Source organism: Grus americana, chromosome 13 (assembly GCF_028858705.1).
Source record: "Grus americana isolate bGruAme1 chromosome 13, bGruAme1.mat, whole genome shotgun sequence".
NCBI lineage: Eukaryota > Metazoa > Chordata > Aves > Gruiformes > Gruidae > Grus > Grus americana.
The window spans coordinates 15,997,732-16,015,523 of NC_072864.1; the positions used below are offsets into that span (position 1 = coordinate 15,997,732).

Below are 17,792 nucleotides of genomic sequence, written 5' to 3' on the forward strand. Positions count from 1 at the left end.
CCTTGTTCTGTAGTGATTTTTGGCAGGCACCTAATAACATGTGTATGTGACTTTCTTTCTTTCTTTTTCTCTCTCTTTCCAAAGGTGCCATTCTTTCTATTCATAATCTTCACAGTTTATACCATGCTGCCTTTTGGGATGAGAGGTGCTGTCATAATTAGTGTTCTTTCTGCTCTCTCCCATATTATTGTTCTAAGCATTGTGGTAAGCCTGACTTCTCAGCAAAATAAGGTATCCATTCTGTTACAGGTAAGGAAATACTACTTGGTTAAGTAATTAAATATTCTAGTTGTATTACGATTTGATAGTGGCATAACTGTCCTGTTTAAGTTCCCAACGTCCACACAGATGTTCCAAATTCATGGATTTGGAGCTTGGGCCCAATGCGTTCTGCATGCTTTTCATAAAGTTGCAATTCTTTTTGTCTATAATGCATTTTGGTTTTCTGACCTAAGTGGAAGAAGCAGAATTATTATTTTAATTTTTTCATTAAATTACTCAAAATATGACAAACTTTGTCACAATCATTCTTCCAATCTATGCTGGGTCTAACTTCATCTGGCGCTGCCTACAGGGTGGATCAAAAGGGCCATCACTGCCCCGAGGAGTCAGCAGGGCCTGGGAGTGCTACTGGGTGCTTTCAGGGTTCCCAGCACTTACTAATAGGGTGTGTTCAAAGGAGCACCCCAGCTCTTTTGATGCACATGTGTGTCAGACTTCACACAGCATGCTGATGTATGAGTTTGTAGACTGGTTTCTCCCTAAATCAAACACTGGTGCCTGCAAATAAATGTTAAATGGTACAGCAGAATCTTCTGCTTCATTATACTACTGTGTGTTCACACAGGAATGCCCATGACTTGGAAAGTTAGCTTCTGTTTCCCACGTATATCCTGGCTAATTGAAACACTATGATTTGGTGTGTGACAGGGTAAGGGAAAAAGTTGAACGTGGCCCGGGATTGATTGTTTTTAAGGGACTAGTATGTGTATTGGTGAAGTATCAATGACTGTTCTGCAGCACGTAAATATTTTTCTTCTTGTGCAGCTGCTTGCCAATGCTGTCATTTTTCTTTGTGGTAACCTGATGGGTGCATTTCACAAACGCCAAATGCAGGTTGCTTCGTGGGATTTGTATAGATACACGTTAAAGTGCATTCAGGTCCGAATGAAATTGAAGATCGAAAAGAGGCAACAAGTGAGTGAACTAATTCATGTTACGAATTGCTTGTTTTCATTTCTAAAGTCTGTATCATTTTATAAGGTTGGTGACTAATGCATGTTGAAAGGCTTGGTTCAATCTTTCTGATACCCACCTAGGGTAAAAAATAAAAGCCGTGCAACTTGTAACAAAAGAAGGAAGTTAAAGGGAGGAAGCTGTTCTCTATGGCTTGTCTATATGAAAATCACAGTATTTGTAACAGGAATGTAATTGCCAGTTATTTTAGTTACTTTTTTCCTAGTATAAAATGTTACTGGGACTGGCCCCAGGTAACTTAAAAGAACATGCCCTTAATGCCCTGAAAAATACTTGTAAGGTAATTTCGACAGTTAGTTTCTTGCTTCCCTTCATTGCATTTTTTTTGTTTTGAATTCTGAAGTATTATTTGTTCTTGTGTTTTCTTGTGTCTCAAACTATTTTTCTTTTGCTAGAAGGAGAAAATTGGAGCCTGAGGGAGAAAAAAAAATCATAATAGATTACAGTATTTGAGTATGACATCATTTACTTCTGTTAACTTCAGTGGTATTTAAAGAATAAGCAAGGAACATGTATTTATTACTGAGGAAGGATTGTAAAGAAGTATCAAAGCCGAAACTAGGGCACCTTTCCTCTTTTATCCTGGTATAAGTAGGATTAACACCAGCAGCTCCACAAGGCTGATGTGTACTGAGTTCTCTGCCCACAAGTTACTAGATAAAAAGAAGGGGCTGAAAAGTGACTGACTTGATCAAATCGAAAAGAAGCAAATGCCACACTGCTAGTGCAATGTATTCTCTGATACTAATCTTGTGAGATGAGATGACAAATCTGCCTGAAAGTCCTGGCAGAATTTCCCCACACAGCAGCTGGGGAAGCATAGGCAGTGTGCTCCCATTCTTTGGGCGATGTAGTAACTTGCATGGTGGTTTAGGGTTTTTTTCCTTCTTTTTTTTTTCAGTGGTTGCTTGTTTGAAGTGTAGATATGCTTAAGTCTATAGACAGTTTCCTTTTCATCTGTGGTGTAATTTGTCACACAATTTTGAGTCTCTCTTTTGCCATCCATTTTTACCCGTGAAAATGAGAAATGCATTTCAGGGCTCATCATCACTTCCTTGAAAACTGTGTAATATGTCAGCCTCAGATGGCCCTGTTACATTCACTGGGGCTCTGCGGTCAGTTTAAATTGTTCCCCAAGGTTGGCTTTCCTACTATGAAAATGCTAGAGGAGAGGAAGGAGGTATTTCTGTTTCTGGTGACAGTCTCAAACTAAACTGCTGTCTAGGCCTGCTGTAGTCCAGTACTTGATGCTCAAGGATTCTCTCTTCCCACTTGCATCCCAAGGCATTTCTTTTTGATGGCAGGCACTGGTTAAGTAACCCTGGCAGCTTACTGCCATCTGTATACTGCTGCATCAGGAAAAAGGGACAAAGATTTGGTCAAAAGGGACAGCATTTTACTCAGTTACACAATGTGTTGACCTTGTCGGCTATGTCATCTGAAAAAGTTCCAGATACAAGCTGCTCGACACAACATTTCCTCTTCTGTGGTGACTCTGTCTCTGGGGTGGTAGAACCCTTCCTGGTTTAAAAGTGCTCTTTTTTTGTCTTCCTCTTCTGCCCTGTGACTTAGCAGGGTCTTCTTTGAAGAACGTGCTTTTAAGTCAAAGCCAGTGTAAAACAGTGCAGTGAATAGTCAAACAACATAAGTGGTTTTTGAAGAGTCTGTATTCTCACTCAGTTCAAAAGACTTTATTTCAGTGGCATTAGCCTGGTTCATTTCAGCTAAAGCAGCATGTTGTCAACACTGTTGTATCTGTTGCTGCTTTTCCAGCGTTTGAGAATTCACAAGGGTTCTTAATACTGCATAGATTGATTGTTATAGAATGTAAGCTTTTACCAGGAGATCTATCAGATGATGCTAACATAACACTGAGATTGGTGGACAAAATAAGTTTTAATTTATCCAGAAGTTGCAGTACTGAATACTGAATTTTTGTGTGTTTCTTGGTTACAGAGAAATGTCACATCTGGGTCACAAGGAACAAAAGGAAAAATATGCAACACCCTGTCTTAACTGTAAAATTGGTGATTTTGAGAACAGAAACGTAAAAGTCTTTTCTGGAAAGCCTGATGTGCATTACTCAAAAGCTATTCGAATAAAGACTTTTTTTTTTAAATTCCTTCTTGCAGTCACTAAAATCCTGCAGTTTCAAATTTACTGTGTTAAGAATTTTGCATCATTAATTCTTTTTTTTTTTTTCCCCACTCTCCTTTTAGGAAAATTTGCTTTTATCCATACTGCCAGCTCATATCTCTATGGAAATGAAGCTAGCAATCATAGAGCGACTAAAGGAAACTAATGATAACAGGCAAATGCATGACAACAACTTCCACAGTCTATATGTAAAAAGGCACCAGAATGTTAGGTAAGTGGAAATTGTAGAAGTAATTGTATTAATTTAAGCTGCTGATTCTTAACAGTGTATATGGTCCAGTGAAATTAAAATTTGGAGGTAGACTTTCAGGCTGAAGCGAGCTTCTTTTCTGTCGTGGGAAGGTAATGTGTTGTGAACTGATATGCTGCCTTCTAAATCAATTGAGATACTTGAACCCTTTTTTTCTGGAGTTGTTTTCCAAAGAGAGAGATACTTTAGATTAAATGCATTTTAATATTTAAGCTGAATAGACATATCTTCATATTTCAGTTATGTTGGTTTTTCCTTTTGTTCTCTAGCATTCTTTATGCAGACATTGTAGGATTTACTCGCCTTGCCAGCGACTGCTCTCCTAAGGAACTAGTAGTGATGCTGAATGAACTCTTTGGAAAGTTTGATCAAATTGCAAAGGTAAGTCTTGGAGTTTGTTGTGCAGTAGGGATAAAGGCCACCACTGGAAAAACAAGAAGTCTTCTCTGCAAGACAGAAGGCAGTTGGTGTTAGCGCTTCTGAAGTCAGGAAGGGAATACTGCTTTGGCTTGAAAGCTAACGAGCAAAATCACATTAAAACAAAATTTAAAACAAAAATGGGAAATTTAGCAAGTTGTTACTGTAATTCCAATTCTTGAGTCTGGAGGTTTATCTGTATTGTTCAGGGAATTGTCTGATGGCAATAAGTGATTGTAAAAGGGCTGTAAGGAAGTACTGTATATGAGCTCTATTGAGGAGCTTTGCTGTGTTCAGTTAGAAGGATTGTTGGCTTTACAAATGGAGAAATCTCAGGCACACATTTAAATTCATAAATTCAGTCATATTGCATCAGACCAAGGAGTTCTTTAGCTCAGGAGTAATAATTAGTAATGGACAGTTACACAAAAGTGTAAGACTGGGAAGTAGATAAAAATGGTCCCTATTAAGACGCACCCTCACTACTGACCCTTTAGGTTGGTAGTAGTTTTTACCACTTCCAAGTGCTGCTTGAAGTTAATTTCTTTGTAACTGTAATCACAAACTCGGTTTTTGAGTTCTCAGATTACAGGGACTGTATCATATGCATATTTGCAGGATTGATTCTGTGTGATGATTTCTGTTATCCTCTAAAATCGACTCTAATCTTGGATATATGTTCTGTCATATCCACTGATTTTTCTCTTAATATTAAGAAGCAAATATGGCTTTAGGAAAATAAATGCTGCATCTTGTTGAATCTTATGTGACATCAAAAAACCCCAAATACCAACCCAAATTCTGGTTCTAGAAATTTATCGTTTTGGTAAAGCCTAAGTCAAGATTAGTGGCTACCTATCAAAACTTCCCATGGTTTAAAGATGTTGATTTGATTTCATAATTGACTATATTTGGATATACTGAATGCAAATTAGGATATTAATGGACGTGGAAAAATCTTGATTTTGTGAAATTTTAAAAATTCTTCAGAAAAAGTGGGAAAACTAAAATTATTAATAATAGCAGAGGAGTGAAATTGCTTTAATTAAACCTTTGTGGATGTCATTGAAGAAATTCATAAATATATCACTGATTAAAATCTGGCTAAAATCCTAGCTAACCTTTTTGACTAAATGACATTGCTAATCTTTGTATTTATATGAATTCAGTTGCTGTTAAGACTTCAAGTACTGGCAAGTAAGAGAGTCGTCGTATTGTTGCAAAGCAGCTATTAAGAACACACAGAACAAATTATGTCGTCTTAATTCACCCAAGCTTTTTATGCCACAGTAGAAGCTGAGGTTGAAGACATTTGGTCATTTTTTTGCAACTGTTCCTCAGATACAAAAATAGAAAAGATTCCAGATTTTCAGTGATATGCTTTAATTTATCACTCCTGTCTGCAAATTGCACTGTTTAAAAAATGTCTGGATTTAGAGAGTCAAGGTCTTTTGCAACTTTGAACCATAAGAAGAGATTCCTGCTTTTTGTGCTATTTTTGTTCTGCTGGACAGTATACTCGGTGATCTTTTCCATAATGTAGAAAGGTTGTAGGCTCCAATTTACCCAATAAACGTCAATGTCTAACCTGGACGCTGAGCTGGATACTGAAGTCTAACAGCTCTAATTTAGGGCTAGGTTCCCCTGCTGATCTCCTGAAACTGAAGGACAGGGTTATCTAAACTTGCCGCTTGCTACAATGCTCAGAACCTACTGCATGGCTTAAGATGGAGAATGATGGGTGTTCTCTTAAGGCGCTTTGACTGATGAGGGAGAACAGCTTAGTTTGGTAAATTGCCACTAGTTTGGGCTGATTTTGGAGCTGATTGAAGAATTGCTGGGCTGTTCCCACAGAAAGGAAGGTTGGGCAGCAGCAGGTGTCAGCTGGCCCAAATTCGGCCATTTCTGCTCATCAGTCAGACACTTTACAGCCTCGCAGAATTAGCCCTGGCTTGCTTGCTTTGTAGTTAAAATTCTTCAGTAATGTTCTAACAAAAGACAGTATGAGGAGCTCTTTGCTCTTTCCCTTTCCTCTCTCCAGCCAGTAATGGGCAGCAGTTTCCTCTGTCGCACAGTTAGGAAAAAGTTTGCTGCTGCCAGATAGTACTGCATGTTTGTTTTTATTAGCAATAGCAAACTGGAGTGTGTCCCGGCTTCCTTTTCAGTCATATTTGAAACAAACAAAAATTTGCTTCTGCAAAGCTATCAGATTGGGCATCTTAATTCCTAACTTCTCCCAAAATTCCATGCAGGTTTTATGACGCTGCACAATGTTATTCATGAGGCTGCTGTGCAAAAATTGAGGAAAAGGTGAACAAACTGCCTATAATTCAGGTGTTAATAAAGACGAAGATTAAAAGATAGATAAGTAGATTTCATCCTTTAGATGGTAAATTCTGTGACAGTTTTACTTTTATTTATAGTTTCTCAATTACAAACAGTTCCAAGAATAAAGTCAGGAACTAGTAAGATCATTTTATTTCAGAAATGCTCGAAGTGGTCATTTCTGTTACCCTCCAGTGTGCAATGTCCAGACATTTGGATGTGGGAAGAGAAAAGTAAGCTTCGCTTCTACAAGGACTGAATGAAGCCTGATTTTTCTCAAAATGATGTAGACAAGTCCTAGTTTTAGTGTCATTAGCCTACTTGCAGTTCATTTTTTCCTGTTAAATACTTTTGTTGTAATTTCACAGGAGAATGAGTGCATGAGAATAAAAATCCTGGGTGACTGTTACTACTGTGTCTCGGGCTTACCTGTGTCCTTACCAGTTCATGCCAGGAACTGTGTTAAAATGGGACTCGACATGTGTGAAGCAATAAAGTAAGTATAGCACAGAAGACTTTTTAATGTGTTGAGGCTGTGAAGATATTGAATAAAGTCATTCTTAGTTCTCTTGTCAACATTCAAAGTGTATTTATTAGCTGTAGCTGGATAGCTACGCATGTGGTCATGAGTCTCTGTTTTTGCACTAAGTGTATAATGAGACTAAACCTTAACAGATCTCCAGGAGGAGAGAAAATCAGAAGTGTAACTTATGGTCTAATACCCTCCTCCCTCCATAGGCAGGTGAGAGAAGCTACAGGAGTGGATATCAACATGAGGGTTGGTATTCATTCTGGGAATGTGCTGTGCGGTGTGATCGGCCTCCGCAAGTGGCAGTACGACGTCTGGTCGCATGACGTGTCCTTAGCGAACCGCATGGAGTCTGCAGGTGTACCTGGGTGAGGATCTTCCCTGTTGGTGCTGATTTGCTGTGGTATCATGGTTTTAGTAATCCTGGTTTATGAGCCTGGAATTTGTAACTGCGCTGTGACACAAATCCTCATAATGGGATGATGAAAACAGGACAATTGTGTACTTACCAGAGCTGTAAAATGTTAATATTTTCTGATTCTGTTTTCAGTGAAATATAAACTTCTGTTCTTAGGCAAGTGACTGCTGCTTGACCTTCCCTTCGTTGGAGAAACTTGTGTGTCTTCAGCAGTGCATTATGTTGACTTAGTTAATTCATGTTGTGCATGGGGGTAATACTATATTTGTAAGTTTAGCTAAAAAATAGATACGCTACTTAGGTCAACAAGGCAAAGCTGCGTATTTACCTAGTGTTTCTGTTAATGTGTCGATCAGCCCTACTTGATGTATACTAGCTCTATATTCACCACCACCATCCCTCAAGCAAACACACCTCAGAAATTAAAATGCAGCAAGTAAAGTTCGGAGCTGTTGGTTGCTGCATATTCTGTCTGTGTAGTATTTTCACGGGCAGAATGGGAGGGGAAAGTGAGTAGTCCTGTGTGGAAGAGCTGAGGCAAAGCAATAATGTAACTTGCCATGTGCTTGCTCAGCAGTGCAGAGGGTTGGGTCTGAGGTTGATATTCGTGCTGCCTTTTCGAAGATACTCATTGAAAAGGACAAATGTTTTTTAAAAGCACTAGCATTTTGTATTGTCCTCATTTAGGAAAGTATACCTTTTTTCTAAGTTGCACTTGGACATTAGAATTCAGCTAAGAAATTTTTTTTTTGGTATTCTGCACCATATTAAAAGTTTTCCTTTTTCCATCCTCAAATGAGACCATGATTTTGTAATCCGTGCAAATTAGTACTTACTAATTTAATGACATTCATGTGGGTATATGTTTAAGCATTAAAGTATTGGTTTCTCTTGGAAAGTGATTCTAACCAGTGACATTATAGGGTTTCTTACTGTTTCTATGCCTCAGACAGCTTTCAGGTATAGGCTTGTAACTTAAAAATTAATTTCTGCAAAGTGATAAGGGAATATGAATATCAAATTATTTCCTTGCATTGGTGATTGAAACAGCAAGAAAACTAACTGGACCTTGGTTAACAGTTGCAATCCCATCCAGGTTGAGTGTATTAATGTGTTGACTCAGCATGATTAAACAAGCATACAGAGTTATAAAGTTTCTTTTGTTGGTAAAGCAAACAATGTGATTCTGAATATGGCATGAAAACATACTTTTCTTAGTCATGTTTAGGACCATTGCCTAATCTTGAAAACTTTGATTATTCCATTATATTCTTTTGTGCTTGTGTTTGATAATTTGTTAAAGAATAAAGCTGGTTTAGGTTGGCATGCTGATTCTGAAGCATTACACTTAATACTTCCTATATCTATACATGACCAGCACTCGCTCCTCACAGGGAGGGAGGATTTCTATTTGCTATGCAAATACTATGTTAGTTTCCTGCTCTGAGGAAAATGATGTGTCTGGGATTCTCCATTCCAATGTTAGCTTCCTTTGGAAGCAGAAGTTTTGTCATTAGGAGCAGGTTGAAGTTTTTATTTCAAATAGGAAGTATGTATATTTTGGGTTTCGGTAAATGAAGAAATTCTAAAGACTTCTGAAAGGATGCAGGAAAACTTCTAGCTTTATAAATATTTTATTTCCATTGACAGAGTATCCTTGTTCATCTTCTTTCTGATTTTAAAAAAATATTTGCCTTCATAACAATGTAATACACTAGTAAAGCAGAAAGGACTAGCATAAAACCAAAATTAAAAACGCATTTATGACCAATTGTGTCTAATAGGTATATGCCAGAAAGATGTGAATATGTTATTCTCAGGCCTGTTAGCATAGGAAATTGAGTGCAGTACGTTAGGTATTCTGTACTAGCATGGTAAGTGCAATAGTGCGTGTTACAGCTTGCCTTGGAGAGGCAGCTTTAGCGGTAGCAGCTTTTGGTTATGTGCTGATCCTGGAATCCAGTGAGCATTAGCAACTGCTGAGAAATCATCCGCATAGTAATTTAAACGGAAAGAAGTTTGTAGTGAGATCTGAAATGTACTTATGGCAGTGTGTGATTTGGGAAAGAGGGGTGGAAGCATGGTAAAATGGAAAATGGTGGATAGTGAACAAATGTGCTGTCTTTTGAGATAAGTGGAAAACCACAGAAAACTTGCTGCAGTCCATGACTGTTTTTAAGGCTCAGTTAATGCAGACGTCACCCAGTATGCCTCAGTCCCTATGGAAGAAAATTATGCTTTAGAGCAAGCTTTAAAATTTCAGATCTGAAGGTTTGCCTCGATTGCAAAACTGCATAATCAAGGTAGCAATTGGAAAAAAACCAGTCTTTTGAGACAATTACCAGTAAACAAATAAAAACATGCACCCTCTATGTTCCAAAACTCTTACCTTGTGGCTCCAAAAAGATTGAGGAATTTTTTGTTCTTCCTTGTGGGAAAGCAGTGGTCTCCAGGTGTTGGCTTAAGTTATCTTTGGGCAAACCTACATGCAGCATAAGGAAGCAGAGGTGGATGGGACAGTGATCTCCTTACTCCCTGTAGTTAGGCAGGAGTGCTGCACACTGTCAGCTTCCATTTGGAAATGTTCTATTCCAGCTTTGCTGACGGGTTGTAGGACAGCGCAGTGTTTAACCCCTCCGTGCCAAAGGAAAGTGAGAAAAGCTGTGGGAAGATGAACAGTGAGAAAACAGAATACAAGGAGGGGGGAATGCTATATTGTGAACACACTCAAGTCGCTTGTTGAGAAATTCTATAGAAAGATATTACTTGTAATTTATATGGAAATATGTGATTTGGGATATTGAACTAAATGTTCACAGGAAAGGGTGAATGGGTACAGAAAAATACTAGCTGCTCCCCTTAGAAATGTGTTGCTGTGTTATGCTCTGCTCTGATTGTTTCAGTCAGAAAAAAGACTTTCGGAATTGTCCTCCTACTTGGCAAAAACCTTTTCCAGCTTTTTTTTCTAGACATTGTAACTATCTCCTCCCCTCCTCATGCCTTTCTAGCATGAGACAGTCCTCGCTTGTGTTTTGTATGTGAGCTTTCCCTGCTGCTCCTGCCATCTGAAACAACCTGCCTGTGAGTCTGTCTTGTCAGTCATCAGATCTCCTTTGATCACATTGCTTCTTGTTTCTTATATGTATCTGCTTATTTCAATTTAATTTTATGCCGATATTATCTCATTCTGGGAAGTGTTTTTTAGCATACTTGCTATGAAGGATGAAGAACTGCAGTGAAGGATTACAAATATGGTTTTAAGTACTGGAGGATTTGCAGTTGGCTGCCAAAGCACAAGATGGCTGAATAGCAGAAATGTCAGCAGTGGCCATTGAAATGTAAATGAAATGCTTAATGTGACCTTTCTGTAAGTGTTTGGGTTTCTTGTTCTTTCTCCCCTTCTCAGCCGTGTACACATCACTGAAGCAACATTAAATCACCTAGGCAAAGCGTATGAAGTAGAAGAAGGGAATGGACACTTGAGGGATCCTTACCTTGAATCTATGAATATCAAAACCTACTTGGTGGTTGATCCAAGGGTATGTGTATGTTTTTAAAGGTATATTTATTCAAATATATACATACGTTTTACGTACAGAGGTGTCTGTGGTCCATACACCTTTTAATTCAGGAACAGAATTAAAGCATGGTATGAATCATCTGAGTAGCTTGGATTTGGGACTTAAGATCTGAAAGCACATCCTACTGTTTTATGACGTGTCTGTTAGCTTGAAGGTAAGAAGTGTTATGCTGAAACCTCTTACGTGGTCCATATAGAGTAAAAATACATATTTGACTATCTAATTGTGTCTCTCAAATCCAAGTCAAAAGGCGGGATGAAGTCATGAAAGAATAGCTGTACTGTGTAGCCACTTTCAGATAAAATATTCCCTGTAAAATAGCTTCTGACATCTCCCTCACTACCTTGGATGTGAGATTTGCCTTGTTTTCAAGGTGTAAAGTTAGCAACTGTCGGTTGCCCCTTTAGACCCTGGTAACTGCAAGCACCTGGAGTATTGTTTTTTTGAATCAGCTTGTGGTTGATGAGTAAAATACTTCAAAAGAAAAAAGAATGAAAATGACAAACTTCTTTCAAGATCTTTACAGGAAGGAAGGAACAGTATAGAGCCGCTTCTAATTAGCAAGAACTGAACTTTATCTTTGTTGCATGTTTCATGTACACAGCACTGCAACCCCCCTCCATGTACGCAGCACACGTTCTCAGAATGAGGATCTAAGTCATAGAATCATAGAATGGTTTGGGTGGGAAGGGACCTTTAAAGATCATCTAGTTCCAACTCCCCTGCTGTGGGCAGGGACACCCTCCACTAGACCATGTTGCCTAAAGCCCCATCCAACCTGGCCTTAAACACTTCCAGAGATGGGGCATCCACAGCCTCTCTGGGCAACCTGTTCCAGTGCCTCACCACTCTCACAGTAAAGAATTTCTTTCTAACATCTCATCTAAATCGACCCTCCTTCAGCTTAAACCCGTTACCCCTTGTCCTGTCACTACACTCCCTGATAAACAGTCCCTCTATTCTATTAAAATGGTCCCTGCTCACTTCAAGATACCTGTGAAACATTAAAGAATAACCAGTCATTCATGTATTGATTCATTCTGTAGTTTTAGCTTCCTTTTAGACCCACATGGGTATTGCTGTATACCCCATACGTACTGCCTAACTCTTCACCTGTGACGTAGGGATATAACCAAATGTCGAGTCTGTAATTTGTGGGATCTTCTCCTAACCACTGTTGTGATACACCCTAGCTCAGGAGTTAGGAATCTTTCTCCCCTGCCGTTGTGCTGACTGCAAGGAAATTGTATCTGTTCATAAGGACCTGTGATCTCTCCCATCATTGTAAATAAACCAGGAAGTTTGAACCTTGTAGTGTTACAAGCGAAGGCTTGTAAAGGCAGCTGAAGCAAAATCATTATGTCATGATTTGCTTTAGCTCACGTTAATTAAATCAGATAAAGGAATCAAGGTTAGCTGACGCATTGCTGATATGTGTTTAAAGTCTTACTGAATGACTAGATTGTGTAGTCCTAAACTACTCAAGTACGCAGAGCTTCATTTCTTTGTAATTTATATCATTTTCTGTTTTCTAAATGAGCGTTGTTTTTTTTCTGTTAGTCCAAACAATGCGTATCAAATAATCATCTCCCTAAAACAAGAGTTAATGACGGGCTGAAGATGCGAGCATCTGTTCGGATGACACGTTATTTAGAGTCCTGGGGAGCAGCCAGGCCCTTTGCCCACCTCAACCACAGGGAAAGTGTGAGCAGTGACTCTTCAAGTTCACAAGGAAGGCGAAGAAAGGTGAGGTTTGAAGTAATGATTGTCATCCTACATTGCAAACTGCTCCTCATCTCTGTGGTGTGAAACTTGAAATCTGACATGTTTTTTGTGGCTGAATTTCTGCTGTTACTCTTGGTGTTAAATGTGTACACAGAACTAAGAAGGTATCTGTGCAACAACTGTTTCTGTCAGAACTTAACAGTATTCATACTTTGCCAGTCTCTAGTGTGCTATACTCATAGTAAACCTTCAAAGTCAAACTTTGAAACTATCTTTTTTTTTTTCTTTTTCCCGGACATTTTTCCATTTTGGGGTCCTGTTTGCTATGTGTGGTTTTGGAAAAAAGATAATTTATTCCAGCCTCCAGATGCACTCAACATTTACTTAAAATGTATAGAAAATAAACAGTCCCTCCACATGCTTTGCCTGCAACAGGATTTTATCAGTAAAGAATTTTTAATATTAAGAATTCTTGAGAATTCTAGGATTTTGAAATTTAAGAAAATTTGTTTTTCCTTCCATATGCCCTTCCCGACAGCTGAAAGGAGGAGATGTGCGTGCTTTTAGGTGTGCTCCTGGAGGTGCAGCAAGGCTGTACTACTCTCCGTGGACAGATAGTTGTAGTACATTTTAAATTAAGTATCCATCCATTCAGGTTTGTGGAAGTGGTTTCTGGTGTGCTTGCCTCTGCTGATGTTAGTTATTTCAGTGTGTGGAGAAAAATAAGAGGGAAGATCTATTCAATTATTTTCTAACTTTTTTTTTGTCAGAAAATGCTTACTTGTAAAAGCAAAAAACATTGCTGAAAAGGGTTGATTTTGATAAGCTTTTCTATTTGAGAATGGTTCTTGTTTTTTGTTTGTGAATCAAAATGTTTTTGGCAGCTTCCTGAAGTTTATTATCAATAGTAGTTTGCCATTTACTGAGTGTGTAACTTATTCTTAATTCCTTATTTGATTTAGGAAATACCTTTGTGTTCCACTGGGCGCCAGAGAACTTCTGATAGGTTTGTCAAGTACTTTCTTTTTTAAAAATACATGATCCTGTGGTCCTCTTGCCGTTCAGTGTACTGTAAGCATGTGATCTTTTGGTTGATTAATCACTGTGTATATGGTATTTCTGCATTAGAAAGGTTAAGCTAAACTTTTGGCCTTTAAAAGGCTTCTCGGTTCACATTTGTTATTGCTAGCAGACTCTAAAAGGACATTTCCCCCCTTCATCTTCCTGGCCCCTCAGTCATTCAGGTTGCATTTGGCTTTATGGGCTGTAGCAGGATGGAAGGGAGTAGGGAAGTTAGAGACCTAAAGAGCAGTGTAAAACAAATCAAAGCACCTCATATCTTGCATGCATGTATATATTGGAACCGATTATGCTCCCTCAGCTTTTAGTTTTCCTACTTACAGATGCTAGATTTGTTTGTAAATATTATAGTACAAAATAAATACACTTTAACATAATGTTATAAGTAAATCTATATTATATTTTACAAGATATGTCTTTGGTTAGTAGTATTAATGTATGCCATTGTAGTGTAATAAAAAAATTGGCACTATATGTAGAAATACTTACAGTGGTACCTGTACCACTGAGTTAACTAAGTAGATGATTTTCACTTGTGAAACATTCTCTTAGTTTATCAAAACATTGTCTTGAAAAATGTGTGATTTGACTAACTAGAGAAATGTTTAGTAAAGTGTGCTTATGGATGTATATGTTTAGCAGTTTGGAGCATTCTTGTTTAACTTTTCCCTGGTAGCTTACCCCATTTGTGCACTGAGAAAGTATGGTCCTCTGTAGCCATTGTTTCTGAATAGCATTTGTGACATGGACTTCATTTCGTTCTCAGAAATTCATCTCAGAAAGGAAGGATAGAGGAAGATATTTATGATGAAATGATGTCAACCATTGAGGGCCTCAATTCAACTAAGTATGCAGTATATTTTTTTTTCATTGTTTCTTTGAGAATAATCTGCATTCTCAATTTTAAATTATAAAATTTACTTCTCAAAAATGAAAAGTTACCAGGATTTTTGTCTGGCCTTTTTTGGTGTGTGTGGGTTTTTTTTTAATTTATGTTAGTTCCTTTTTGGTTTTAATTTGAATATAATGCAAGTATTACTCTATTATTGTAGCAAGAAGCCAATGGTTAGTCTAGCTGTTCAATGTGGTATACTACTATGAAATAGCAAAATTATTGCTTTGTTTCTCATGACTGTCCAAAGGAATGAGCCGAACAGCAGTGTAGGATGCGATGGGAAGTTAATGTTTGTGTTCTGCTTATTAAAATAAGAAGTGTCAGGAAATGGAGTGCAGTCCTGAACAAAACCTACGTATAAAGTCAAAATGCAGTTTTGGGGGTAATAATAAAATTGCTTTTGTGTCTGGTTTACTGAAGGTAAATGGTCTATCAGTAGCAGGGGGTGCATTTAGCACTATATTTCCATTTAAAAGCAGAGGAACACAGGCACTGTTGTTGGTTGGTATTTTTTTTTAATTTAAAAGACAGTATTTAAATTCCTATCAAATGTAAAACAGTGAATTCTAGAAGAAAACCTCTTTGTTTCATATAAATTATAGCAAGGCTGTTACCACTGTACCTCAGCTATTCCTAATAGGTGTCTGATATTATTTAGGGGAAGTTTTTGGAGGCTGTGAGCCATCTCTAACATCTGCTATTATAGTTTCCTTTTTGTAAACCTTAGGGCAGGTCTGGGGTTACATTTTGCATGTAACTAGCAGACGCTGCTGCTTATGAGAGTGGTCTGGATCTGCCTGTCAGCTACATAAAATGTAACTGCTCAGATGTTACTATGCTATGAAACATAAAGACCTTGCAAAACTGTCAAATGTGTGTAAAACAGTGGCACTCTTACCCTGTATACTATGGAGTCTCAACCACAACGATGCTTTTGTATACTCTCCTTTGCCAGTTGCATACATTTTGTAACGTCTGTTTCTTTGAATGCAGTCCGTGGTGTGGCAAATCAGATGACTTCTTTGGATTTTCACTGATTTTTGCAGAACCTGGTCTTGAAAAAGAGGTTGGTAAGAGCAAAATAATCCTTTTTGGTCTTTGATTTGCGCTTCAGAGCAGCATAAAAATATGTCTGCAACTGACTGTTTTCATTCTGAAACTGGATTCTGGAGGTGACTGCACGTCCAAAGAGGTTTTTGGTAACTAATGGGAAGCAGATCTCGTGAGTTGGTCATTCTTCCTTGAGAATGCTCATTCTGTAGATTAAAGGACTTTGTCTCTAATGCGTGGTTAAACTCTTTAGCAGGAGTTTGGCAACTTTACTATATGAAGAGCTTCTATAAAAACTAATGATAAAAAAAAAAAAGTATTTCTGCATCCATAATGAAAATACTTTGCTTTCTGTGGTTGATTCATTGCAAGTATAATACTGGTATTTGTTAGGTACAGTGTACTTTTTCCTGTTTGAATAAATCATCTTTAATTTACTGTGCTGTGGGGTACTGTATATAGTTACTAGTGGATGTGTATATATATACTTTAGGTTTACTTCTGTGTATATCCTTTTTTTATAAGGATTTTGACTACGTGCATCTGTGAAGTGCTGATTTACATACTTGGCGAATTTCCCTCTAGGTTTGAAATTACCCTTTGGACTGGGCTGTTTTTCTTGACAGATGTCCAAGTGAATTTTATTTGGTGGTTTCTTTTGTTCTCTTCTTGTTTTATGTATATTTTTAATAGTACAGTATAAATTTGCATATATGTGTTATCATAAAAATCTAATAGAATTTTAAAAAACCCTGGAATTATCCTTAAGATTTATTATAATCTGTATTTCAGTATCGCACCATTCCTATTCTAAAAATGAAGAGTTACTTCGCGTGTGCCGGTTTTGTGTTCCTCTGTATATTTCTGATACAGATGTTTATAATGCCAAAGTAAGTGTCAGTATTTTAATAATTTATAATTCAAATTAACCAACAGCTAAAGTGAAACTCACTTGCATGAAACTTTTTAAAGTCTTTTGGAGTTCCTGAGGGTTTACGTTTAAGAAACATACACCTCTTAGGACTAATTTACCCCTTAATACAGGAGTGCATTCATATTGTTGGCATAAGAGCCTAGATATCAGTATGAAAATAAACCAGAACTATTTCTTTAATATTGCGTTAACTGATCATCTTCCTGTGTGTACTAAGCAAAGTGAGAAATGCTATTTTGTAAGAATAGTTGGCTGTAAGTACATGAACGAGCAACAGAAAAATGGGATTAGCTGGTTAAAATGTGCTCAGTGATCATTTTGTCTGTAGAGATACAAGGAGGGAACTTGGAGCTGCTTCTCATACCTCTGAGAAAGCAGATGTTTGGTAATGCTGAAGGTTATGGCATATTTGTTTCTCATGGCTGTTGCAGTGCAATTTCCATGTGGTTTATGCATGGGGTAGTAGTTCAGGCTGCCGGTGAGGAGTTGGAACAGAGCAACAACAACCTCTGCAATGTTATGGTCATCCAGTTCTATTGGAAGAAAAATTCTGTTTAAACGTAGAGAAATGCTGTTAGCAAACATTTAGTCTGAATTGCAGTTTGAAAATTTTTTTTTTCCTCATTTGACACTGGTTTGTTTAATGCTTTCTCTTCTGTTTAGAACTGCAAAATTAGGAATTTCCTTTGGCATTGTTGCAGTCATCATTGTACTTATTTTGTTTGTGTGCTTTGCTGAGAAATGTATGGTAAGTTTATTTAAAAAAAAAAAGTTTCCTGTTTTCAAAAGTGGATGGATGTAATTTGGCACCTTGGTCTATCTTTTAGGATGATGAATTAAGCTGTTAATTACAGTTAGTTACAGGAGCCTCTTGAATCTCAGGTTACTAGAAGATTTCATTGCCTGAACCAGATTTTCATGTCTGAAAATTCTCACTGTAATTCAGAATTATTTGGGTGCCAGAATAGATGTGTAGGAGGGAGGAGGAAGACATTAACACTTGCTGAGGGGGGTTGGGTTTTTAAATTTATTTTTATGCTTGTCCTTAATAGTAATTTTGGTTGTAAATCCTGGTATTTTCTATACTGGAAACAATACTAAAATCAAAATAAGTTTGAATGCAAGATTAGTTCTCATAATAATTTATAAAGCCCCATGAAAATTATAAACATAT

The 17,792-nt window shown here is 37.6% G+C and overlaps 1 protein-coding gene across 1 annotated transcript in view; it reads left to right on the top strand.

Annotated features, from left to right (window-relative positions):
- The first annotated feature begins 110 nt into the window (after positions 1-110).
- ADCY7 (adenylate cyclase 7) overlaps positions 111-17,792 on the top strand; it is a 30,476-nt gene continuing 12,794 nt past the window's right edge. Inside the window, exons 1-12 of the mRNA XM_054840371.1 lie at positions 111-1,197; positions 3,477-3,625; positions 3,934-4,045; positions 6,775-6,902; positions 7,145-7,303; positions 10,760-10,892; positions 12,495-12,680; positions 13,622-13,665; positions 14,506-14,586; positions 15,628-15,700; positions 16,477-16,574; positions 17,282-17,366. Of these exons, the coding sequence (XP_054696346.1) occupies positions 985-1,197; positions 3,477-3,625; positions 3,934-4,045; positions 6,775-6,902; positions 7,145-7,303; positions 10,760-10,892; positions 12,495-12,680; positions 13,622-13,665; positions 14,506-14,586; positions 15,628-15,700; positions 16,477-16,574; positions 17,282-17,366 (1,461 nt within the window). The 5' untranslated portion in view covers positions 111-984. The remainder of the gene's footprint in view (positions 1,198-3,476; positions 3,626-3,933; positions 4,046-6,774; positions 6,903-7,144; positions 7,304-10,759; positions 10,893-12,494; positions 12,681-13,621; positions 13,666-14,505; positions 14,587-15,627; positions 15,701-16,476; positions 16,575-17,281; positions 17,367-17,792) is intronic.